This window comes from Stomoxys calcitrans, chromosome 1 (assembly GCF_963082655.1).
Source record: "Stomoxys calcitrans chromosome 1, idStoCalc2.1, whole genome shotgun sequence".
NCBI classification, from domain to species: domain Eukaryota; kingdom Metazoa; phylum Arthropoda; class Insecta; order Diptera; family Muscidae; genus Stomoxys; species Stomoxys calcitrans.
This window is the reverse complement of record NC_081552.1, coordinates 5,263,514-5,290,939: the sequence shown is the minus strand read 5'-3', so window position 1 is coordinate 5,290,939 and position 27,426 is coordinate 5,263,514. Positions and strand designations below refer to the sequence as shown.

At 38.3% G+C, this 27,426-nt stretch overlaps 2 protein-coding genes across 3 annotated transcripts; both read left to right on the top strand.

Moving 5' to 3' along the window:
- Nucleotides 1-407: 407 nt before the first annotated feature.
- On the top strand, nt 408-8,259 carry LOC106087066 (chitin deacetylase 1). Of its 2 annotated transcripts, none has more exons than XM_013251959.2 (6): nt 408-503; nt 619-715; nt 2,134-2,254; nt 5,910-6,022; nt 6,528-6,677; nt 6,738-8,259. In XM_013251959.2, exons 2-6 carry the CDS (start codon nt 664-666, stop codon nt 7,886-7,888), a joined length of 1,587 nt encoding a protein of 528 aa, XP_013107413.1. In that variant the 5' UTR covers nt 408-503; nt 619-663; the 3' UTR covers nt 7,889-8,259. The 2 variants fall into 2 exon arrangements, with proteins under 2 accessions (XP_013107413.1, XP_013107412.1); XM_013251958.2 differs by lacking the exon at nt 5,910-6,022 and adding an exon at nt 4,807-4,937.
- A 3,884-nt stretch (nt 8,260-12,143) lies between these two features.
- On the top strand, nt 12,144-21,560 carry LOC106087072 (guanine nucleotide-binding protein subunit beta-2). Its single transcript, XM_013251976.2, has 7 exons — nt 12,144-12,364; nt 20,160-20,375; nt 20,444-20,673; nt 20,742-20,943; nt 21,004-21,133; nt 21,193-21,279; nt 21,337-21,560. Exons 1-7 carry the CDS (start codon nt 12,296-12,298, stop codon nt 21,441-21,443), a joined length of 1,041 nt encoding a protein of 346 aa, XP_013107430.1. The 5' UTR covers nt 12,144-12,295; the 3' UTR covers nt 21,444-21,560.
- Nucleotides 21,561-27,426: the final 5,866 nt, after the last annotated feature.

The following is a 27,426-nucleotide window of genomic DNA, read 5'->3' as shown; positions in this document are numbered from 1 at the left end:
ATTTGAGCCATTCATGATGAGCTCCTTCAAAAACTGGCTTTTTATTCAAATATTCCAAATGCATTAACAATTTTTTTGGGGTGCATATTAATCGCATTCGACTGGAAAAAGCTTCCCCTGTATTTTTGACTCTTTCGACGAAACGACCAACTCTGAGAGTAAAGCTTAAACCAGTTATACCCCTACTTGACAAAGGTAAAGGAGAAATTCACCTCCACTGGGGAGAGGCCAGGCAAGAGAGCAAAAACTCAGCTTTTTTTAAACAATCTGGTAGTGGAGAGGTGGGTTCGCTTAGTGGTGTTAGGGTTTGGTTGGTTTTTGGGTTTGGACACTTTTATTCACCATTCTGCAAAATTTCGTTTTAAAAACTTTCAAGACATTTGTGCATCTTAATAAATAGAACTTGCTGCTGTCAGGCTACACCTAGTGTAATCGTGGCTGTGTATTGAGCAAGTACGCCAGCTAACGTTTATAGTTTATAACCATAAACTACAAACAAAGAAGTTAGTATTAAAGTTTTCTATTTTTTTTTTTTTTACCAAAAATATATTTTTGCGTTTCATTGGTGACAAAAGTGTGCTTACATTGGAATTTCTTTCAAATTTCTTTCCTTTAAAGGTCTCCCCAGCAAATCGAGAAAACAAAGACAAGCACATACGCAAGATGGCGCGTGTGTTGCCCGTTTTAGGCTTAATAGTGCTGTGCTGTGCTTTGGGTAAGTTGACATTTTCAAAAGAATATTCAAAAAAAAGTTCAATACACAAAAACAATGTAAAGGAGGAAATTAAATTGTAGTTAAAGTGCTAATCTCAAAATGGCCGCCGTTTTTATTTTGAAACAAAGGAAGTGTGTAAAAGCGCCATTTTAAATATGGAAATGAGAAAACAGTGATGCCACGTCTGCCGAAAAAAAAGCAAAAATAGAAGCGAGGGCTGTAGTTTAAAGTGTAGCACTTTCAGCAATCTCATAAATGCCCACAATTCAATGTCTCAACTCACGTGACCTTTGAATGCATTTGGAAGGCTGACTTATAAGGTGCTTTGGAGTTCTGAGAATTGCTTATATTAACAATTGCCAATAATTAATGGTGATTAGTAAAAGTCAAGTCAAGCCAAGCCAAGCCAAGCCAAGGTTAACCACTTAAGCCCAGTAGCAGCCAAAGAAAAACAACAGACACTAGACTTCAACTAAAACAAACATCAGCTCAGCAAAGAGCCATACTCTCCCCTATAGATCACAAAAGATCATAGATCGCGGTAAATGCCGACAACAACAACCAGACTACTCCATAAAAGCACCCAACAAGCAGCATCAATGAGTTTCATAGAGAAAAACAACTTTTTTTTTTATAAAAAAAAGCGACATTTGGCTAAGCTCCATAACAGACCAGGCCAAGCCGGGCTAAGCTGTGCTTAAAGATGCTGTAGTCTTTAGTTACAGTTCTTGTTGTAAATTAATAGTCACCCCGCATACCTCATATAAGACTTCAGTACCCATACTTGGGCACGAGCTTTGAAGTTGCTGGTTTATATTTACATAACATTGTTGCTGTCGTTGTTGTTTTCTTTGTCTTTTATAAGAAAGAAAAAAATCCACTCAAATCTGTCATAATATCCTCGATTGTTTATGCAATGCTTAAAATATTTTTTCTGGTTTTTTTCTTCACTTGTTTTTTTTTTTTTTTTGTTATAAACCCAACAAAACTGGTTGGGCCACTCGATCGTTCGACTGACTGACTGCATTTGCTGATGGCTTAAAGGCAAAGAGTTTACAAATTTTCTACATTACTTTTACTCTTTATGGCTGAGGAATGGTTGGCTAGTAGATCGGATCGGGTCGTCTTAGTTGGTATACGGAAACTGGTTAAACGCCTGACTGTAATCCGACACCAAGGCAGCCACTCATCTAGCCATTGGCTAGTTATAGACCTCTTATGGAGCGTGATTGCCTTTCGTTTTCGTTTATAGGCAAAATAAAAAAAAAACTAATTATGTAAAAATAAGCCGGCTCAAAACACGTTCGCGCAACACATTCCCCGATTGTATTAAAATAATGATTTAATTAGAATTTTAAATTTGTTGACTTTTGACTTTTGTGACTTAATTTTTATAAATTTAAATTTTTGGTTTTTAGCTGCCAGCCAAGATTCCAATGACAAACTCGAAGGAGTTGATGTCGAAGAGGTTTGTAATGACAGACCCGGAGATGAGTATTTCCGTTTAGACGCCGAAGCCGATTGCCGTGAAGTATACAGGTAAGAATAAATATCATGAACTATTTTGTACTCACAGTATTTAAATTTGGCTACAACTTAAAAAATCTTGAAAAATCTTTTCTGGTCACTTTTGATGAAAAAAACACAAAAATTGTTTACAAAAGGCTCACATCATTGAAGGTATTTTCGAAAATTAAAAAAAAAAAATCATAAAGAACTTTTCCAAAAATTAAATAAATTTGATATATGTAATAAACAAAACAAAAATATTTGTTAATAGTCACACATAGATTAAAGTGAAATTTTCATAAAAATTATTTTGCATTCAAATTGAATAGATTAAAAATTTGTTAAGAAACAAAACTTTTTTTATTCAATTTAAGTTTTAACAGATAATATTCAAATTCAAAATATATTAGGTCCGTTAAGATTTTTAATTCTTAATAGATTTCAACTCCGTATCATTGTGTGGCGTAGGTGGTACTTTTGGCACTTTTTTGCATTTTTAATGGCAGCTAATCAACGACAGCGATAAAATACTCTTTCAGAGTCGTGTTTTATGCCGACAACTACTTCAATAGTCCAAGCCTGCAGAGGGAATTATGTGGTATGCGTTACCACCCCAATATGCTACATAGTTCGTCTTTCTGGTGGGTAATGGGTTTTCTGCAAACCACAGCCACCACATAGAAAGAGCCTCATTACAGTATTGGAAACCAAAGTCTCCGGAATATTTTACTCTAATGCGACCTCCTAATCGATACAAGTAACATTGGCATCCCAAATATGTTGTCCAATTAATGATTATGTCATTACATCCGCAATTCACAGTTGCTTCAAAACATCCGATCTTGTTATTATGTGCCCATCATTTGAACAAAAAGAAATCGATAACAGGACATGTATAGAAATGCAGAGAGCGACCGGGAAATACGATATAACTAAAGAGTTGCCCTTTCCAGGCCCTTTACCTGTTACCCATCCGTCTATGTCCATTTCTGTAATCATTAAAAAAAAGTTCGTTCTAGCAATAATTATTCACCTAGATAAATTAGCTCGTCTCTCTCTCTGCTTTAGAAGAGTGATAAAAATCGATGACGTTTTGGGAAATCGATAACGTTTTCACCGCACCAAACTATGGTTTCTCTATACACCACTTTAAGAAGTGTGTGAGTAAATAGCAAATGATAACCTATACAGCCGAAATGTTCTTAATACAATTATGATGTCTTGTGGGTGAGAGATTTTGGCGTTGCCAATCGCTAATTTACGTTGAAAACTGATTAGCGGGAAAATCTTTCTCACATTCATTTACCGAAAAAAATAGCGGTGTTGCAACCAGGGCTGCCAGATATGACAATTTATGGCGGCATTTTGCCGATTTGAACCTTCCAAAATTGCAAAAAAAATGCCGATTTTTTTTAAAATTTTTATTTTTAAAGAGGTAGTTCTTGATCTTGATATCAACCAATCTCCAGATTTAACTGCCTCAGTTACCACTTTCGACTAAAATTAAGTACAGTGAGTTATAAGGGTACATTTATATATAATTGCCATAAATACAGGTCCTGATGAAATTTCTTTTGATCTTTTAAAGACCATTTCTGACCTTTTCTATACTTCAAATCTAAAGTAATTTGGACATAGCTGCTACTAAAATCGATCGTTTTGACTTATTGAGTTCGTTGGGAACGTATTTTGCCTTAACTTGCGAAAATTCGGTAAATAGAGTGGTATTAAACCACTTAGCATTAACGCCAAATCCGGTCTAAATCTCGAAATAGATAGAAATCGAAATAGAATCAAATTTTCGAAATTAGATATGACATGTCTGATTACATAATAGCAGCTTTAGACCCCCTGCTTTATCACGCGAATGACGCATTTTTTCTGATTTCGGCAAAAAAAATTATAAAATTGGGCTGTATAGGACCCCTCTGTATCCGTGGTAAATATGGACATAGTTGAAAATCGCATACGGTGTATTTTTTACCCGGGTTAAAATTTATCCATTATGGTTAGTTCATACCCAACCTCAACCAAACTTAAGACCTTTTTACTTATTTTTTTATTAAAACTGTGCGCTTCACTGTTAAAACAAATGTTTCGATTTTTAAAACGCCAATTTTCTTCTTGACACGCGCTGTTTTTCTTTTAAATTAATCTGGCAGCCCTGGTTACAACAAAACAACATCTATTTCTTAAAATAGCCATACTGGCTACTCTATTATTATGCCAGAACATTTTGACACATCCTTATGATAACGGTTAACTGTTAAATTTGTCAAAACGGATAACGAATCAAAGTTATTTCGAATTAGCCCACTTAGGTTGTTTATTGTTATCTCTTTTATGAAAATTTCATTTTAAACTAATTCTTTGCAGCATAATAAGCATCAAGATTTTTTGTTTTCATTTTTATTGCATCCTTTTTTTATACTCAAAACATGGTGCATTTGTTTGGAGTTTTAAAAATTCAAAATGTTTTTTTTTTGTACTCATTAATCTTTTTCATACCTCCCAATTTGTAACTTAATATAATTCAATATATATATATAAACGAAAATTTTAATTTTTAACAAAACGTCAAGATGTGATAGCGCCGGTGAAAATGGAGCTCCACGTTTAGCCTCTATAAAATGTGCCGGCGGTTTGGCATTTGATATAACAAGACAAACATGTGATTGGAAAACAAATGTTAAAAACTGCGATGAAACTGAGAGTAAGTGAAGATATGCCAGTACAGCAAAAATTAAAAAAAAACAAATCCTTAAACCACCACAACAACAACAAAATCCAAAATATGTATTTCCTCTTTCCCCCAAAATATATATTCCTTCAAAACAAAAATAAGCTCCTCAAAACATAATTTCCTGTTTCCACATCCGTTTCTTGTGTTTTTACGTTTTAACTCTTTTTTCGTCTTGGCTACATTTGGTCTGACATGATAAAATGGTCAAATGGTTAAAAAGGATTCCAAATTTTCTTCTCTAAACACCTGTCTTAACCGCTCTGTTTTGTGTGTGTGTGTGTGTGCGTGCGTATATGTATGCGTTTTCCAACAACAAAATATAAAAACATATCTCATTCTGTGGACAATCTTTACTTCTCTGTCGTTCTGGTGATTTGTGTGAACTCAAAAATTATCATTTTTCATAATTATAACATTATATCAATCATCATTCTCTCTCTCTCTCTCTGTCTTTCTGTATTTGTGTGTGTCTCTCTCTCCCCTTAATATCACTCTGCCTATATGTCGCTGTGCTAAACAAAGGACTTCCCATGCGTTTTGAGAATATTCAATGTTATATAATTTCCATGATAAATTCCACCACAAGAACTCTAAAATACATAGATTTTAAATATGTGTTGCTAACTCTTTTTACCTGTGTTAATATTGTGTCTATGTGTGTTAACTTAACGACTGATATCCTGCCAACAGCCAACCACAAATGTTTGTCTCTAAACCAAAGTTCTACATCAACGTAAAATTCAACGAAAGTTATAGATTTTAAAGATTTTTCCGTTGAAGCCTCTTAACATATTCGAATGATGTGTGTGTGTGTGTGTGTGTGTGAGAGTGAATGAATGTGCTGAGTATGAGAGCAAATGATGAATGATGATATGAAACACATGGTCCCTCCAAAAACAAAAAAACATACCCACGAAATTTCCCATTTTTTGTGTGTTTTAGATGTACAAGATCAGGTTTGAAAGAAATCATATGTCCCTCCGGTCTGGCCTTCGACATTATGAAACAAACTTGTGACTGGAAGGCTAAAGTAACTAACTGCAATGAGAAAGAAAGTAAGTCGACCAACAACTTTTGGGATAATAAAATTACAATAAAGAAAACAACCAAACCAAACTACAAAAAAACACACACAATCTGGCAGGGGACACAAGGACCTTAACTTCACAGCTAAAAAAAAAATCAAAAATGACAAACATCAAGTTTAGTTAGTTAACAGCCACAAGAGTATAAGAACACCCAACACCCCGCCCGCCCCTCTAATGTAAAATAAAAACTGCTCATGAACTTTGGTTTTGGCTAATTTCCCCTTCATTCGATCATACTTGCATCCAGTCATTACTAATCCTTACCTCTTCAACACCTAAATCATATCCTTACCTCAAAAAACACCCCACGAAAACAAAACTTCCAATCCCAAAACTTTTGTAACTAATGCTTTACCACTGAGAACTTTGTTTGACTAACTCAAGTAGAACCACCCCTTCTTCTTTTAAGTTTCTACCACCAAGTCTTGTTTTGGCATCTTCTAACTTTCCCTTTATCTCCGTTTTTGTTTAGAGCCTCGCAAGGCCAAACCCATTTTCAAAACCGATGAGCCCATTTGCCCCGAAGGCAAATTGTCTTGCGGTGATGGCGAATGTTTGGACAAAGAGCTTTTCTGTAACGGCAAGCCCGATTGTAAGGATGAATCCGATGAAAATGCATGCTGTAAGTAAACACCCTGCCAATAGGCAATGAATTTCGCAATGACTTCTCTTTTTTTTTTAGCTGTTGATGACGATCCAAACCGCGCTCCGGAATGCGACCCCACCCAGTGTGCCTTGCCTGATTGCTTCTGCTCAGCTGATGGCACTCGCATCCCTGGTGGCATTGAACCCCAACAAGTACCCCAAATGATCACCATTACCTTCAATGGTGCCGTCAATGTGGACAACATTGATTTGTATGAGGAAGTCTTTAACGGCAACCGCCAGAACCCCAATGGCTGCTCCATCAAGGGTACCTTCTTCGTTTCCCACAAATACACCAACTATTCCGCTGTTCAAGATTTGCATCGCAAGGGCCACGAAATTTCCGTCTTCTCTTTGACCCATAAAGATGATCCCAACTACTGGACCTCTGGCACCTATGACGATTGGTTGGCTGAGATGGCCGGTGCCCGTTTGATCATTGAACGTTTCGCCAACATCACCGATGGCTCCATCATTGGTATGCGTGCTCCTTACTTGCGTGTCGGTGGCAACAAACAATTCGAAATGATGTCCGATCAATTCTTTGTCTATGATGCCTCCATTACCGCCTCTTTGGGCCGTGTGCCCATCTGGCCCTACACCTTGTACTTCCGCATGCCCCACAAGTGCAATGGCAACGCCCACAACTGCCCCTCTCGCAGCCACCCCGTCTGGGAAATGGTCATGAACGAATTGGATCGTCGTGATGACCCAACCTTCGACGAGTCTTTGCCCGGTTGTCATATGGTGGACTCCTGCTCCAACATTGCCAGCGGCGATCAATTCGGTAGACTTCTGCGTCACAACTTCAACCGTCACTACAATAGCAACCGTGCTCCTTTGGGCCTCCACTTCCACGCCTCCTGGTTGAAATCCAAGAAGGAATACAAGGATGAATTGATTAAATTCATTGAAGAAATGTTGGGTCGCAACGATGTCTTCTTCGTCACCAACTTGCAGGTCATCCAATGGATGCAAAATCCCGTCGAATTGAACGCCTTGCGCGACTTCCAAGAATGGAAGGAGAAATGTGACGTCAAGGGTCAGCCCTACTGCTCGCTACCCAACGCCTGCCCCTTGACCACCCGCGAATTGCCCGGTGAGACATTGCGTCTATTCACCTGCATGGAGTGCCCCAACAACTACCCCTGGATCTTGGATCCCACTGGTGATGGATTCTCAGTCTAAGTCGCCTGACATCCGAGGGGAGCTAATTTATATAATTTTTAAGTTTTTGTTAGGATTCTGTTTTCTTTGTGGAGACTTTGCTTCTACAAGAGTTTCTGCAAAAATCTTTAAATTCTAAAAACCAAGCAGAGAATTACGTTACTGAAGTAGTTCTTACTAGAGTCTGATTAAAAAAAAAAACAAAACAAATCATATATGAAACCAATTCTCAAATGTACGCTAGAAGATGATACTCCATCTTAATCTTCGGAGTCTAGACCTAAAACCTAAAAACAAAACAAATACTCATCTGTCACTATTTCTACAAACTGTAGTTTTGTATTTCTCAAACCTATTCTTCAACTGTCTTTCTTTCTCTCTCTCTCTCTCTCTCTCTCTCTCTCTCTGTGTACCATTCAACAATTAAGCCTCTACCATTTTACCAAAGTTCCATGCCTTTACGTTTTCCTTCTTTTGTTTGTCTCCATTTTTCCCTTCAACCTGTACAAATTCCGTTTTTATTGTGAAAAAAAAAACTTTCCCACACCTTTCATTAACTTTTCTTTCACTTCTCGCTCTCTCGCTCCCTCTCTTAATTAAGTCTCCTGTTTTTGATCTTTTAAACAGAATAGCTGCCATCCTTTGTTTTATATGTATACATTTATATATATTTTTAAAGACCAAAAAAACCTTTTCCAATCGCAGCTGAAAGACCATTTTTAATTATTTTAGTATTTTTTAAGAGGAATACACAAAAGATTACACATTTGTAAAATAGAATTAATTAAAAGAAAAAAGTATAAAAAATTAAAAAAAAAATCAAAATTAAACAAAGACGGTTTTTTTATTTAGTTGGGATTTAAAAACCACACAAGAAAACGTGAATTCGCCACTCACTACCCACACACAGATGGCGCTAGTTTGTTGTAATTCACCTCACGATGACTTCGTAATGTTTTACCAGGAATTCGTCGTTGAGGAATGCTGATACTATGTTCGCTTTTCGCAACCTTTTTTCATGATTACTTTGTTTAGATAATAGACTTGCAAGCAAAAACAAGTAAAAGCGTGCTAAGTTCGGCCGGGCCGAATCTTATTTACCATCCACCATGGATCGCATTTGCCGAGTTCTCTTCCCGGCATCCCTTTTAAGGTAACAAAGGATAAAGAAAAGAAAAAAAGAATTGCTATGCTATTGGAGCTATATCAAGTTACGGTCCGATTCGGACCACAAAGAATTGAATATTGGACACCATTGTGTAAAATTTCAGCCAAATCGAATAAGAATTGCGCCCTTTATGGGCTCAAGAAGTAAAATAGGGAGATCGGCTTATAGGGGAGCTGTATTAGGCTATAATCCGATTGGGACCATATTTGATACGTATATTGAAGATCTTGGGAGAAGCCGTTGTACAACATTTCAGCCAAATCGGATAACAATTGCGCCCTCCTGTGACGTGTCCTGTGCCACTTTCTCCCTTATATTTATGCCGTGGGACACACAATTTATCCACCTGTACCTTAGCATATGGTTTATCCTGTCTCTAAGGAACGGGTCCACCCGGTACTGGTCTAAGGATTGGATCAGTGTGTCGCTTCGCACATTATTAAACGCCCTCTCGATATCAATGCAAACCCCCAATGTGTACGTCTTGGCATCGAAGGATTCTTCTATTTTATGCACAACCTCGTGCAGGGCAATCCGCACCGAACTTCCCTTGACATAGGCATGCTTTTTTTATTTAATCAGTTCGCTGATGTCCTACTCTTTACCATGGTGTCCACAATGCGTTCCATGGTTTTGAGTAGAATGGACGTAAGACTTATAGGCCTGTAGGCCTATGGTGTCTCAAAACTTGCCTTGCCGGGCTTGGGTATAAACACCACCTTTGCCTCCTGCCAGGCTTTCGGAGTATATGCAAGTCCTAGGCACGCTGTGAAAATAATGGCCAGATGAGGCGCCAAATAGTCGGCCTCCTTGTGTAGTAACGCCGGAAATATTCCATCAGGTCCGGGTGACTTAAATGGCTTGAAGCTCCTCAAAGCTTCCTTGACCATAAATTCCGTTATGATAAGCCTTCGATCGACCTCATTATTCCAAGATTCCGGTGTCTCCGTGAGTGCCATCATATCCTGGGAAAAATGCGTTTTCATCAAAAGCCTCCACATGTCCTCCGTTGTTTCTGCTCTCACTCCCATGTCGTCTACTAACGTTTCAATTTGGACATGGGTTTTTGAGAAAAACTTTTTCATCTTGGCGGCGTCATTCTTTGCTATGCTATGAAAGGATTTGAATATGTGGCGGCAAATCCTTATTGCCAGCCTATGCGCCTTTCATTCTGTTTTAGCTCACTGTATCTAGACACTCAGTAGATGTGTATGCCACCAGGTCCTTATAGCCATCCCTGAACATCTTCACAAGAAGGCCAGTGTTTTCACTACATGAGTTTATGTACACCGACTACAGGGCCGTGTTGTGAGCTAGGTCTCTGGTTCTTCAATATAGACGACAAGACCTGTTTCTTCTCTAGCTTTGAGCCATCTGTGTGGCAAAAGCGACCAGGTGACATTTGTGGAAAGGTCTCTCATCTTCATTTCTGCATGTTGTGAAATATTATTTATTTATTTGTGATTCGATTTTCAAAATTGCTCGATAGTGCTCAAAAACTCTACAATCCCTATATTCTAAGAAAAAAACGAAAGGGGATATCTTATCTCTTTGAATTTTGTCCTTAAAAACCAAAAATAAATTCTGCCCGAATATTTTTACAAAAATCTTAAAATACCCATTTCGGGCAAAGATGATATCAAAATCGGCATTTTTTATTAAAGTTGTTGTAAAGGCTACAAAAATAGATTGGTGGGAAAAAAATGTTTCTATATGTTTCGAGGACATATGAAATAAAAAAAAAAACATAAGCCCGTATGAGGGATTTGAGAGCAAGAGGGCTTCTTTTTTAAATTGCCTATCTTGTTCAAACTTCACCTAAAGCCCAATATGTGCAATATGTCCTCTTTACAAAAGCAGAAGAAGAAGTAAAGGTATTTAAGCAACTTTTTTTTAAATAAAGACTAATCAATGAAACTCACATTTTTTGATCTCCAAAGCGTATAATTTTTTAGTGAAATGTCCGAAAATGAAAATGCTTAACGCAGCAAAATCATTGTAAATTTTGTCAAACTCATAGAAAAAATATGCTGAAAATAGCAAACACTGTCTGCTGATTAGTAGTAGTTAATTTTGCTGCTATTATAACAGTAGTTCTGCTCTTACAGCAGTAGTACTGCAATTTCAGAGTAGCAGGCTTACTGCTGACACGTCTATTTTTTGTTGAAAATGAGTGCTGCTTAATTATGACGGGGATGTTAGAAGAGATAATAGAACACATATGAAAATGTGATTCTCAGTGGATGTTTATAATCACCACTGAACATATACTATAGGTTATGGCTAGGTAATGTTATAGGTTATGGAACCTTTTTTCTTTAAATTTAGTGGCGGTGTTTTTGCAAATAGTCGGCAGACAGTGTTTGCTATTTTTAGCAAACTTTTTTCTATGTCTGTGAAGATATTGAATACCTCAAGCGGATTTTTGAGCACTCTCCAGCGAAAAGGAAAATCGGTTAACAAATGAAGATTTGGCAGCCCGAACAGTTTTTCGAATTGCCGAGGTGACCAACATTAGGGTCCTGCCAAGAGGCACCCGGACCGCCAGGGCCTAGAAATTTTAGACGTGATCTCGATAATAAAATAAATTTTTTTGAATTTTTTCTGACAGTTTTGAGCTGTTTTGAAACTTTATACTATTTGAAAACAGCAGAAAAGTGTTGCTGTCTTAGCAAGAAATTACTGCTGTCCCATTTTCAGCAGTCTTTCTGCTGTTACAGCAAACGTTTTTCTTAGGAAGCACAGTTAATATGCATACTTTACTTGACAGTTGACCCTAAAAAAATGCGAATATCAGCAAAAACCTGCTATTCTCATGACCATCATAGGAAATTATGTAGAGCTATAAAAAATACGTTTCAATACCATGAACATTTGGTGGACATATTTGCAGTTAACTAAAGACCTACCATATTTTCCCTTTTTCCCCTATTTTTCTATTCCATTTGCTTAAAGTAAACTTGCGAACACTAACTATTAGTTTCCGTTTTGTCTTCACTTTCATAGGTTTTCTGTCATAAGAGTACGGCACAAATCCAATTAAAAGACACAGCTAATGCAATTAACAATTGACCGACCGCCAGCGCAGACAACTATCAACAATGTCAAACAAGAAGCCTCTGCACTTGGCCATTTAGTTGAGAACGGTCTTTTTAGGTGAATACTAGTACTACTAACACTACTACTCGAAACGATATTGACACATAAGTGTGTTGTAGAAAATTTTGTATTGAAGTTTCAAATTTAAAGAAAAATTCGAAATGCCTAAGGTTGATCCGGAAATTCAAAAGCTTTACGATGAAATCAATGGAATGATAGATAAATTTAAGGTGAAGAATTATAAAAGTTTTCCAACATAAATTATAACTGTTTTGCCTAACAGATTTGTTTAGTATATGAAGGTGAAAAAAGTGGAAACCTTATAGAAGCTGTGCTTGAATACGAAACGAAAAAAAAAATTAAAAAAATTCAATTAACAATTTTTATTTTAAAATATGTATATCGATAAATCACTTTTGCGAAACTAAGTTGTACACCTGGTAATGCTGGCGACATTTGTGAGTTACTATGTCATGTGAAAACTTCTCCCCAAAAAGGTGTCGGCACTCCATTCGGACTAGGCTATAAAAAGGAGGCCCCTTATCATTGAGCCTAAAACTCGAATTCGACAGCACTCATTAATATGTGAGAAGTTTGCCCCTGTTCCTAAATGGAATGTTCATGGTCAAATTTGCATTTGCAAGTTGTATACCAGACTCGCATACAGTGCATTATGAATACATTTTGAAATTAATAACGTTTAATTGAATTAAAGTAGTGAAAACAGAGAAAACTTTAAAATTAATAAAACCAACAAAATCGGGAGAAAAACAAGGTGACATATTAATGGAAACTAAAAAAAAAAAGATTTATTAAAAACCCAGCCAGCAGGGCAAAAGTGTTCAGCTTAGTTAGTGTTGTATACATTTCATAGAGTTACTTTCGGAATTTCTTCGAGGTTAATTCTACCTACTAATGTACGACACTTGAAGCCCTCACACCTAAAGATTTCTGTGATGTAGAAGTTTGGATGGCTCCAATTTTTGATAATCCCTCGTAACGTCAAGAAATGCAATCGTTCCACCAAAAGTGTAAAAGCTGTTACATCCAAATATGAACAGATTTGATGCGTCTAATAAAAATTTTTGGTGAAATCGAGAGAGAGACAGTTCTTTACGATGTGAGAACCGAAACACAAATCCAATTGTAAGACCAATTCTGATCTAGTATTTATACCCTATGCCACTACTGTGGTACAGGGGTGTTACAAACAGTGAATTTGTTTGTAACACCCAAAAGGAAAAGAGATAGACCCATTGATAAGTATACAGATCGATTCAGAATCACTTTCTGATTCGATTTAGCTATGTCTGTCTGTCTGTCTGTCCGTCTGCCCATGTTAATTTGTGTACAAAGTACAGGTCGCAGTTTTCGTCCGATCGGGTTAAAATTTGGTACAGGCGTGTTTTTCGGCCTAGAGACGAAGCCTATTGAAATTGGAAAAAAATCGGTTCAGATTTGGATATAGCTCCCATATATATTTTCGTCCGATTTTTAGTAATAATGCAATACAATTGTCATTTGTCAACCGATTCTCTCGAAATTTCTTATGATTCTCGACAATACTGGAGAATTTCATGGAAATCGGTTCAGATTTAGATATAGCTCTCATATATATATATATATATATCGCCCGATTTTCACTCCTAGTGCAACTGCAAGCGCATTTTTTGACTAAACTTCCCAAGACTTCGTACAACGCTTTCCTTGACGTTTGTCACAGCATGTGAGAAATTTGCTCGAAATCAGTTCAGATTTAGATATAGCTCCCATATATATGTTCGTCCGATTTGTTGCAATAAAATTGGCTTTTGTGAACCGATTCTCCGAAAATTTGGCAGGAAGGATTTTCTTATGACTCTCGACAAAACTGGTAATTTTCATGGAAATCGGTTCAGATTTAGATATAGCTCTCATATATATATATATATCGCCCGATTTTCACTCCTATTGCCACTGCAAGCGCAATTTTGACTAATCTTCCCAAGACTTCGTACCTTGACGTTTGTCACAGCATGTGAGAAATTTGCTCGAAATCAGTTCAGATTTAGATATAGCTCCCATATATATGTTCGTCTGATTTGCAGTAATATTGCAATAAAATGACTCTCGACATTACTGGTGAATTTCATGAAAATCGGTTCAGATTTATATATAGCTCTCATATATATATATATATATATATATATATATATATATATATATAGCCCGATTTTAACTTTTGGAGTCACAGCAAGCGCATTTATTGACCCATCTTGCCAAAATTTTGCAAAACGCTTTCCTCGGCGACTGCCGACGAAGTTTGCTCAAAATCGGTTCAGATTTAGGTATAGCTCCCATATATATGTTCGTCCGACTTTCTGAAATTTTGCAAGAAAGTGCTCAGTTTTAAACGGATTCTTTCGAAATTTTGCAGGAAGGATTTTCTTATTACTCTCGACATTATGGTGAATTTCATGGAAATCGGTTTAGATTTATATATAGCTCTCATATATATATATATATATATATATATATATATATATATCGCCCGATTTTAACTACTGGAGTCACAGCAGGCGCATTTATTGACCCATCTTGCCAAAATTTTGCAAAACGCTTTCCTCGACTTCTCAGATACTGTGGCAGTATCTGAGAAGTTTGCTCGAAATCGGTTCAGAACTAGATATAGCACCTATATATATGTTCGTCAGATTTTGGGCAATTTGCAATAATGTTGTCATTTGTCAACCGTAGTTATTACAGTTTAAACATATTTGATTGCCGAGGTCCATCAAAATTGGCTCAGAATAGCTACCACATTAAACTTATAGGGTAGGTGTAGGGTATTATACAGTTGGCACCGTCCGTCTTTTGCCCTTCCTTACTGGTTTTACTATAAAAAGATACCGGGCAAAGAACTTAACGAATGCGATCCATGGTGAAGGGTATATTCGGCCGCGCCGAATCTATTTTAGATACAAAAAAATCACATGCTGTGAGTTGCGTTACTTTAAAACAATCGTAGTAGCGTGTACTCCACACCATAATTATTTGCCCACTATGGATTCAACTGAAGAGGAATTCATACAAGTGATGGGAACACTTACACAAAAACACTTCATTTCCAAGCATATATTGGACTATTGGCTTGTGTATGCACACAGTAATGTGCAATAGAGTGTGTGTGTGTGTGTATTTGGCCAACGCTGATTTAAACCCATCTGCTAGGTTGACAATGTTATAATACTTCTAAGGGGCAATAATCTAATTAAGCTCTGTAGAAAGACCGAGATGGACTTGGAGATGGCATACTGCTGGGCTAGACCGATGCACGGTGGGGTATATGGCTCTCAAAATAACGCAAATTTAATGTTTTAGATTTCCGTCATTGAAAACGATTTTTGATCCATGATAAGGTGAAGAAGAAGAAGACATATTCGATAACGATATACGAAACACTAATATTTATCGATAACTTTAGTATTTTTTTAATTTTTTAAAGTGAAAATTCGGGTAAACTAAATTAAAACAGAATTGTGTAAGTCAAGAAAATGTTTTGTCATAAAATGGAACCTCTATCTTCAGGCATTAAAGGCCCTAAACATGAGGATCAGTTGACAAATGACCATATTATGGTTAGCTATACCCATAAGAACTAATTTTTTCCAATTTTATTATACCCTCCATCATAGGATGGGGGGTATACTAATTTCCTCTTTCTGTTTGTAACTGTTCGAAATATTTGTCTGAGACCCCATAAAGTATATATATTCTTGATCGTCGCGATATTTTATGTCGAACTAGCCATGTCCGTCCGTCTGCCCGTCCGTCCGTCTGTCTGTCGAAAGCACGCTAACTTCCGAAGGAGTAAAGCTAGCCGCTTGAAATTTTGCACAAATTTTTCTTATTAGTGTAGGTCGGTTGGTATTGCAAATGGGCCATATCGGCCCATGTTTTGATATAGCTGCCATATAAACCGATCTTGGGTCTTGACTTCTTGAGCCTCTAGAGTGCGCAATTCTTATCCGATTGGGATAAAATTTTGCACGACGTGTTTTGTTTTGATATCCAACAACTGTGCCAAGTATGGTTCAAATTGGTCTATAACCTGATATAGCTGCCATATAAACCGATCTTAGGTCTTGACTTCTTGAGCCTCTAGAGGGCGCAATTCTCATCCGATTTGACTGAAATTTTGCACATAGTGTTTTAGTATCACTTCTAACAACTGTGCTAAGTATGGTTCAATTCGGTCCATTACCTGGTATAGCTGTCATATAAACCGATCTTGGGTCATGACTTCTTGAGCCACTAGAGTGCGCAATTCTTACCCGATTAGAATGAAATTTTGCACCACGTGTTGTGTTATGATATCCAACAACTGTGCCAAGTATGGTTCAAACCTGATGTAGCTGCCATATAAACCGATCTTGGGTCTTGACTTCTTGGGCCTCTAGAGAGCGCAATTCTTATCCGATTTGCCTGAAATTTTGTACGACGGATCCTCTTATGGCCATTAACATACGTGTTTATTATGGTCTGAATCGGTCTATAGACCGATACAGCTCCCATATAAATCGAACTCTCTATTTTACTTCTTGAGCCCCCAAACGGCACAATTCTTATTCGAATTTGCTGACATTTTACGCAGGTCTCCAACATATAATTTAACTGTGGTCTAAACAGGATATTATCTTGATATCGCTCTAATACCAGAGTAAATCTTTTCTTATATCATCTTTTTCCTTAGAAGAGATGCCGGGAAAAGAACTGACATGTGTGCTCCATGGTGGAGGGTATATAAGATTCGGCCCGGCCGAACTTAGCACGCTTTTACTTTTTATTATTCATTTCTCGGCAATAACAATAAAAAATTTCTTATAGTTTCAGTTTAAAGGATCACTTCTTAAAATGAATTCTATTTTGAATGCTAAAATCAGAGATTCGGAGCGGAGTGGAGCGAAGTAGGCCTATTTTGCCGGAGCGTGAGCGAAATTTTTTTTAAGCCGGAGCGCACTTCTATCTCAAAATCCGCTCCGCTCAAACAAAATAAAAATATTTTAATTACACATTTTTCGGTTTAAGAATTTTTTATTTTGGGCGAATTAAAACAAAAATTTTAAATTCTTAAATTAACATGAGATAACTTTACAGTTATCTTTCGTTGAATCTTTATCGAAAACATATTTTAACCAATCTTAAAAAGTTTCGTCCTAAAGTCAAAACAAGATAAATTCGGTAGGGCCGAATCCCATTTGTCCTTTGCACGGTTTCTTTTTATAGGCAGAAACTAAAAAGGATCAAGCGACAAAATCCATGGATTTTTATACCCACCAACATAAGATAGGAGGTATATTCATTTAGTCATTCCATTTGCAACAAATCGAAATACCCATTTCCAACCCTACAAACTATATATATTCTGGATCGTCGTAGAATTCTAAGATGATTTAACAATGTCTGTGTGTCTGTTCGCCTGTGCGTCCGCATGTTGTAATCACGTTATAGCCCTCAAAGCTGAAGTTTGGCACAGATTCGTTTTTTGACTATACGCGGGTTAAGTTCTTGAACGAGCAAAATCGAATCATAGTTAGTTATAGCTGGCATAAAGACTGATCTCTTGGTTTAGGGTCTGATTTCGTTGAAATTTTAAACAGCGTGTTATACTAAGGCTCCCGATGTCCGAACCGAAAATGGTCCATATCGGCCCATGATTAGATATAGCTGGCATCAAGTTATTATTAGCACCAGAAAAGTTTTAGCACCGAACTATATTTAGATATAGCTGCAATATAGACAATCTGCCGATTAAGGTCTTAAAAGCCCCATTTGTTACCCGATTTCGCTGAAATTTGGAACAGTGAGTAACACTAGATCTCTCGTTGTCCGATCTGACCATGTCCGAATCGGACCATATTTAAATATGGTCCTGTCTTATATAGGGTTTTAAGCCCATAAAAGCCCCATTTGTTACCCAATTACGCTAAAATTTTAAATATTGAGTTGCACTAGGCTTTTCACTGTCCAAACTGAACACAGTCAAGACCGGATCAAATTGGGATTTATCTGCCATATACACCGATCTTCCGATTTCGGGTCTTAAACCATAAAAAGCCTTATTTTCTTATTTTGCTGAAATTTAGAGCGGTGAGTTGGACTAGATTCTCCGTTTTCCGAATCAAATTTGGTCCAAATCGGACCATATTTTGATTAAAATTTGGAACACGGAGTTGCACTAGGCCACCCGATGTCCACCACCAGATATGGGGAAGTTCGGATGTCAACGAAAGGGGTGAGCTGCTTATTGAATATATTATAAGTTGCAATCTGACGATTTGTAATAAAGGGGATAAACCGACCTTTATTACCAGCAACAGACAGGAGGTGCTAGATATTACCTTTGTATCGGAAGATATTAGTGGAAGAATTGCGACTGGGAAGTGTTGGATGACCACAGCTTCTCTGATCATCTTTATATTAGTTGTAGCCTTGGAGAAAATACTGGAGTAGTGATCCCTGAATGACTCGCTTGTGTCAGCATGCCCTAGTGCCAAGCCAAGGGGCAAACAGCCACGGTGGACCCCAGAGCTGGTTGGTCTAAGGAAAGACTGCAGAAAACTCTTCAACAGAGCAAAAGCCACAAGAGCACCACACGATTGGGACATCTATAAGGCTGAGCTAAGAAAATATAAGGGCGAGCTTAGAAAGGCTCAGAACAAATCCTGGGTAGAATTCTGCAGCTCTGTGGAGGATACATCTGAGCCCTCTGTCCTCGAGACCTACTACTGTGGGGTCAGAGAATGTATGGACAATGTCTAGTGAGGAACTACTCGTTGATACACATTTCCCAGGGAAATTCTGCAACGGACAATGTGGCGCCAGAAGAGGTTGTCACTGATATGCATTCATTGGAGGCCATTAGAGAAATTGTGTCTGAGCCGAAAATCGTTTGGGCTATAAGAAGTTTCGACTCCTTTAAGCCTCCAGGCCCTGATGATGTATCACCGATAGAATTACAAGCTGTGTTTGATAGACTGGTTCCCTGGCTGAGGGAGATATACTCTGATTGTATCAGAATGTCATATATACCTGTGGGATGGAGGGATACGAAGGTCATTTTCATTCCGAAAGCAGGAAAACTCTACCACACGAAGGCGAAAGATTTTCGTCCTATTAGTCTGTCATCCTTTATGCTGAAGACTCTTGGGAGGTTGATAGAAACATATCTTAGGTTGAGGTTGATAGAAACATATCAAAGGCAAATCCACTGAAACAGCCCTTCACGACCTAGTCGGCTACATAAAGGGTTCTCTCGCTGTCAAGGAATATGCAATGGTAGCATTTCTTGACATTGAAGGTGCTTTCAATAATGTAAAACCGACGTCAATCATGAAGGAGTTGGAGTTTCCAGGCATCAACTCTACCGTAAGAAAGTTTATTAATAACTTACTTATTAAAAAATGCATTACGGCAGGGTTGGGATCTGTGGATCTAAGCAGAGGAACACCTCAAGGTGGTCAGCAGAGGAACACCTCAAGGAGGTATTAGGGGAAATTTTCTTGGGTTAGTGGGGCCCATCCAACGAATCACGCTCGTCTGCGAGTACCACTGCCTGCGTCAGGAATGTGGGCCGCATTTTGGGTATTCGACTGGCTGGTATAAAGCGAGCAGCTGCTGCCTTAATGATGTCTCGGCAACGTTCGTCTCGACAACTAGCCACTTATATTGGTATTCGGATGCAAAACCGCATATTTATGAGTATACCGCAAATCAGACAAAAAAATACCGCCGCTTAAAGTTCTCTGTGTGGTATCACAATGAACTTCAAATTGTTAAAGTGAGTTGAAAAAGGACTTCCTCTACCACCATACTTAACAAAGACATGGTCATGAAAATGTCCATACCCAGAGGTTATATTTACACATTTTGTCAAAGTATGACTTTTTCTCCAAGAATATATCAATCTAATGTCTCTGTTTTTTTTTAAGCATAAAAATACTATCTTCTACAATGCTTCTCAAAAATGTTATTTATCATTTGCAGGAGGATCAAAAGGCCAAGGCCGATTGCACACTCCAGGAGAAATGTGGCGACATGGCGGATATACCCAAAATACGCTTAGCGCCCAAAAAAGTTTTAAAGGGTCACATCAACAAAGTGAACTCGGTACATTTTGCAGGAGATTCCCGACACTGTGTTACTGGCTCACTGGATGGCAAATTAATTATATGGGACACATGGACAGCAAATAAAGTACAAGTAAGTTAAAGAAGTTTTTACTACAACATCTACATGGACTACTGTTTTTTATTTTTATTTTTTCAAAGATTATTCCCCTCAGATCAGCTTGGGTTATGACAGTGGCTTTCTCTCCTTCGGGTAATTTTGTTGCCTGCGGCGGTATGGATAACCAATGTACAGTCTATGATGTCAACAATCGCGATGCCTCGGGAGTGGCTAAATTGACCAGAGAATTATTGGGCTATGAAGGTTTTCTTAGCTCTTGCAGATTTCTAGATGACACCCATTTGATAACCGGTTCAGGCGACATGAAAATGTAAATTAAGTCTACATACATTACTCATAATACCGCCTGTAATGTTCTTTACTTGTTTTCGCCTCTAGATGTCATTGGGATTTGGAAAAGGGCGTCAAGACCATGGATTTCAATGGCCATGCTGGTGATATTGCCGGTTTGTCGCTATCGCCTGACATGAAAACCTATATAACAGGCTCCGTAGATAAAACAGCAAAACTTTGGGATGTACGCGAGGAGGTACACAAACAGATGTTCTTTGGCCATGAAATGGATGTCAATTCAGTTTGTGTAAGCGACAATAAAGAGAGTGATTTGGCTTAGTGAAACGAAAACGTTTTCTCTTTACAGTATCATCCGAATGGTGTATCTTTTGCTTCAGCCTCTGAGGATCAAACAGCTCGCATGTACGACATACGGGCCGATCAACAAATCGCCTTGTATGAGCCACCTCAAAAGAATACCGGTTTTACTTCTTGTGGTAAAAGACCATTAAAATGGATTTCTGACACATATAGGCACTAAGAATGTTTCTTTTAGCTCTTTCCACCAGTGGACGTTATCTGCTCTGCTCTGGCATTGAGGGCAATATTCATTCTTTTGATACCATGAAAGTAGCCCATAATGGTAAGTACCTATTCCCTAGCAAACTTCAATCTCAACGAGTTTTTTATTATGTCCTAGGTATGATGGCTGGCCATGAAAATCGAATAACTTGCATAAGTTTGTCACCCAATGGCATGTGCTTGGCCTCTACCAGCTGGGATCAACAAGTACGCCTATGGCTATAAATTATGGTGGTTTGGTTTTGACAAACTCTTTGATCTCTTTATAACTTGTGAACATTATAATATTTGTTAAACAAAAAAAAAAATAAATATAAACATAAAACTTTAAAAATTAAATAACTTACCCAGGTCCTAATTTACTCCGTAGCGCCAACTTAGTAGAAACAAGTAAGAGCGTGCTAAGTTCGGCCGGGCCGAATCCTCCGAATACCCTCCACCATGGATCGCATCTATTGAGTTCTTTGCGCAGTTTATCTTTTTAGGCAAACAAAGAATAAGGACGAAGGAGGAGGAGCTAATCAAGTTATAGTTCGACTCGGGGCTCAAGAAGCAAAATCGGGAGATGAGTTTATATGGGAGCTGTATCAAGCTATAGATCGATTCAGACCATATTGCACACGCATGTTGAAGGCCATGGGAGAAGCCGTTGTACAAAATTTGTGCCAAATCGGATGAGAATTGCGCTCTCTAGAGGCTCAAGAAATCAAGATCCCAGATCGCTTTATATAGCAGCTATATCAGGTTATGAACCGATTTGAACCATACTTAGCACAGTTATTGGAAGTGATATCAAAACACTACGAGCAAAATTTCAGTCCAATCGGACGAGAATTGCGAGATTCAAGAAGTCAAGACCCAAGATCGGTTTATATGACAGTTATATCAAAACATGGACCGATTTGGCCTATTTACAATCCCAACTGAACTACACTAATAAAAAGTATTTGGGCAAAATTTCAAGCGGCTCGCTTTACTCCTTCAAAAGTTAGCGTGCTTTCGACACACAGAAGGACGGACGGACGGGCAGACGGACGGGCAGACGGACGGGCAGACGGACGGGCAGACGGACGGGCAGACGGACGGGCAGACGGACGGGCAGACGGACGGGCAGACGGACGGGCAGACGGACGGGCAGACGGACGGGCAGACGGACGGGCAGACGGACGGGCAGACGGACGGGCAGACGGACGGAAATGGCTAGTTCGACTTAACATGTCACGACGATCAAGAATATATATACTTTATGCGGTTTTAGACGCATATTTCGAGGTGTTGCAAACAGAATGACGAAATTAGTATACCCCCATGATATGATGGAGGGTATAAAATACACAAAAATAAAGCTATCTTAAGAATCCAGCATAGGTAATTTTTTTGTGAAAATTGGCTAAGAAAAAATGTTTGTGTCTTGTAGTAAACGATTTTTGTTCGCAGTGATACCACTGTAGTAACAATCGAAAACGAACCCACGACCAGTGTTGCCACTCAAGAAAATTATTTCCTACCTAAATTTAAGAAAAATGCTACCAAACCCGACCAAAACCTACCAAATGTTGTGCAAGGCAAAATTGTGTGTATTTTTACCCACCACCGAACAGTTGGCCATTTTTCCATTCCGTTTGGAACACATTAAATTACATTATATACAATTTCAACGCTACAAATACTAGATCGTCGTTATTCATACAGGATCTAGATACGCCTTTCCGTCCATTTAATAAAATCACTCTACAGCCTTATACCTTTATACTGATCTCACAATAAGAAATCTTGAGTTCATAAAGACTTATTCTTGACCCCATTTCATTTAACAACCGTGACGAGTTCGGTTAAAGCGGTCCCCCAATTTAAGCGTTTGAGCCCAGAAACGCGCTTTTAGTACCAATTTTCGCCGTTAAGCCTAGTACTGCCTTCATTCACAGCGAAAATGTCTATTAAATTTTTGCAAAATCCGACGGACTCTTTTCTTTGTCAGAACACAAACAAAAGTCAAACAACAGCAACGACAACAGTATTGAAGCAGAGGTGATTCGGCCCATTTCGCAGAATTTAATTACATTCGCAATTAAAATTGTGCGATATTGATCCTGATGCAGCGACATGTCGCTACGAGAATTACGTATCCTTCCCATCGCATACAAGAAACTCTCGAGCTTGCTGTGGAAGATTAAACCCTAAAGTCAATGAAATAATTGGGCTTTCAATGCGGCTTTAGACTGTTGCGTGGGCGGTGGGTGATACCCTAATGGGCGTATCAACTGGGAAACGGAGGACAGCGTTTGAGCCTCGTGGCCCTGCGAACAGATGATTCCGGCGGTTGGCAGTTGTAGGCCGGGCTATATTGCTCTATATGCGGCACGGGCTGGACCGGATTGATGGGCGATAAGGTGGAAAGTCGGGCGGCAGGGCATTGGGAGACATGGGGGCCTAATGGGGGTGATGCTTATTGAGAAGTCGTCGAATGTGCGGAGACCTATACAGACCGTGTAGGTCTGTGACTGACGATGGCATTCCTGGCCCTGCGGCCATTGGACACACACACACGCATAAGGGGACTGCGTGCTTTCTTATGCATGTATTGCGGAGGCGTGCTAGCTGGCGACTTTTTGCCGTTGTTTTTTTTTTTGGCCACAGTTTCCATGCGACCCTTTGCTAGGAACTTGGCCGTCATCCCCTCTCCAGCCTATCCTTGTGGGCTGGCGTCTGATTTTTCGAGGAAGGGGGCCTGACCCAGTTTTGATGGGGTATTAAGATCTGTGCCTGGGATTATACCCAATGACAGATTGATTGCTGTGTTTCTTGTTTTTGTACACACAATTGCCATATTAGTGCCAGAGGAACATTTTGATATTATTTTTTGATATGTAGTTTCTCGACTGGGCAATTGTGTGTATTCTTTTTCGATGGCAATTGGCGGAAATGAAGTGTGGTCTGTGACAGCTGTGCGTGTGGCTTGCCACCCAATTCGAGACAGATGTTTTTAGTACAGCGGAGATGCCACCTAGTTAGGGTTACCATGACCTACTAGATTTTCCACCGCTGCGTTTTTGGACAGAATGGCGGCGATAGTTGTTGCTGTAATGATTTGCGAATAAATGGGAGAAATGGGAATTTATGGATGGAGGGAGAGATTGCAAAGGATGGGGAAGAGTGAGAGCGTCACTCGCAATGGGTTATAAAGGCTGCGACCGCAGCAGTGACCAACATTTTTGCTGAAGTGTTGAGTGTGCGCGAATCAGATCCAGGAAGGCAGACAGTTGAAGTTATTTTTTTTTTTTAAAGAAAAGCGTTACCGTGTTAAACGTGTTACGGACAAAGACATTTTTTTTAACGAGAATAAAGACCCCATTGAAGTAAGGAGAAATAAATCAGTGTTCGGTCTATATTTATTATTTTGGGGAATTACCCTTTAATTGTCCCAACAAAACCTATACTGGTTATTCCTGGGCTCCAACAGGCTCAGACGAGCGGAGGCCAGGGTGGTTTTTTTTTGTTTCTCCCCGGATCCGATTCTTGGTCAAATCTGGATAAGTCCACCTTAAGAAGTAACCTATTTGTGAGAGAATCCAAATTAATGAGGCTGCCTGTGAGGTAATAAGATATAAGTGTAACTTACTGTCCAGGCTGGTGATCATAAGCTCTTTGCTGGAGCATAACCGCCTAGGATCGGGTTGCCAGAATTACCCTCAGGCTCCACTGGGTACGTTATCGCGCCAACACTATAAGAAAAAGAAAAATAATTTTAATTATAATTGATAAAACAGAAGTTCATAAAAATAACTAGGTTAAGTTTTTTTTTTGTGTATGTTGTTTTGTGCCATCAACGTGTCTTGTATACGAGGTTTCTTTTTTGTGTTAATATATATATATTGTAAGGGTTATTAATACCAGGTCTTTTATTAATTTTTTTTTGTGAGTGTAGGATTTGGGTGTAGTTTTGCTAAATATCCTAGATTCAGAAGTAAAATTTTTGGTTCTGTTTGGATCGGAAAAACGTACGATTCCCACGACTGTTAAGAGAGCTCTTTTAGGTAGTCTATTAGAAACCATTTGCGAGCCATTAAAGGGCTGGATAATCGATCTAGGTTATTGTGTGCAGAAAAGCAGCAAATCTGAGTCAGTGGCTCACATCTAATTATTACCCCTCATCTGGTGTTAGTGACTTAGTTTTTGCGTCTTGTCCAGATATTTTTAGAGAAAATTAGACGAAAATTTGTAGGTTAAGGATTATATATGTAACTCGTTTATTTTTATCTTTTCTTCTATTATAATAAATGTGAATATGTTTATATAATTGTTTTTAAAACCAAAAATGATGTGCTAATACTTTTTCGTGAGTGGGGAAACTGAATGCGATAGGTATGTGAAGTGATTATGTGGATTTTGGGGTCCTTATAACATTACTGTCACAGGAATTTAAGGACCATGGTAGGGAGGGCGAAGTGTGGGAGCGGAACACCAAGCTCCTGCCGTAGAAGAGTGTGTGAAGTGTGTTTATGATCGTTCTTTTTTGTTTTATATGTCGAGATCAGAAAACATTATTGTTCGTCCCTTGGACTAGAGTTGGCGGGTTGGAATCCTCCCCGAGAGTGAACCGAGAGCTGCGGGCGGCCACTTTAGTGCCGAACAAACAGGGCCGTAACAGTATGGCGCCCAAACTTAAATGAACGCCCAAACCATTGAGAATGGAAGGATAAAATGCCGCGAGCAATGGCGTCAGTAAATGGCGCACTTTAGTGACGTGTTCACTTCAATGGCGGCTGGTCAATGGCATAGGCGGCGATATAATGAAGTGTAGTAACAACGAGACACTTGACAATAGCCTATAGGGTTCAATAGATACAAGAGGGTTATCGCATTTTCAATTATCTTGCTGATATTGCTGCCACAATTTGGATTTGAATTGGGATTGAGTGCAATATTAGGTATAGGTAGGTTGTAAATTAGGATAATTCTCTCCAGATTACCTAGGGTCAGTGCAATAGCTTGTTTCGTCTATTTTGTAACAAAGATTTGTATTGTGTATGACCTGTGTAGTATGTCCATAGTTTTGTTTTGCAGTGTCCATAGTGACGGAATGTTAAGTGTAGGGAAAAGTGCAATAGCTGACGTAATTCTGATACGAGATATGTTGTGGATTGCGAGTTACCTACAATCGCGAGATCTTTTGGCTTAATAAGATATTGAGCAAGACTGCCGCGGTAACAGTTCCAATAGTTTGTATTTGAATTTTAGTGATTAACGTCCAATCTATCAACACACTCTTTTAGGCCCAATCTGGGGCACTTAAGGAACATAGAGAGAGAGAGAAGACCATTCCACCACACAACCTTGAAAATATGCATTCAGTAAACCTCCTCGAATATTTTATATTAATCAAAAAAAAAAAAAAAAAAAAAAAAAAAAAAAAAAGTTTTAGTTATTTGCTGGTTTTATTTTTCTATTTTAGTGTTTTACTTATATTAACCATCACATTTTATATATATATATATATCTTTATTTTTTTTATTTTTTTTTTGTTTTTGTATTTATTAATTTATTATTTTTTTTTACAGACTTTTTTTTAATTTATTTTTTTTATATTTATTTTTTTTATATTTGTTTTCTTATATTTATGTTTTTGTATTTATTCATTTTTTTATATTTATATTTGTACTAACACCGTTCTTTATCATTGATATTAATAATATTTTTTTTATTTTAGTATAAGACAACTAGTAAATATTTCATTTTTTGTGTTTTCATTATATTTATGTTTAGAGAATAATTGAGTGATTTTTTTTTCTCAATTTTTTTTACTTGACCGATTCTTTTATAGAGCAATACTTTCGTTCCCAAAAGCTGTATTTCCTGCTGATGAGTGAATACACAGAGGGGAAAAGAATAAGCAAAAGAAATCGACTTTTGGCATTCGATAGGAGTAGGGTATCACTTCAGAAAGAACCCAAATACGTGAAAGGTATTGACGGCGGGAGGATGCCTGGCCCACAGGACGTAGACCCGTCAATAATAGATATGTCGCATAGTATTAATATTCCATTTCAACCCGCAGGCAGGTCAGCAGGTGTTGTTCCTATGGACGTTGCTGGAAATCCTCAGGGAGCGGCAGCTATGGGGGGCCATTCGGAGGATATAGCTCAGATGATTCGCGGGATGGTGATTGAAACTGTGAAAGACTCACAGCACGATTTGAGAGGCCTGGTAC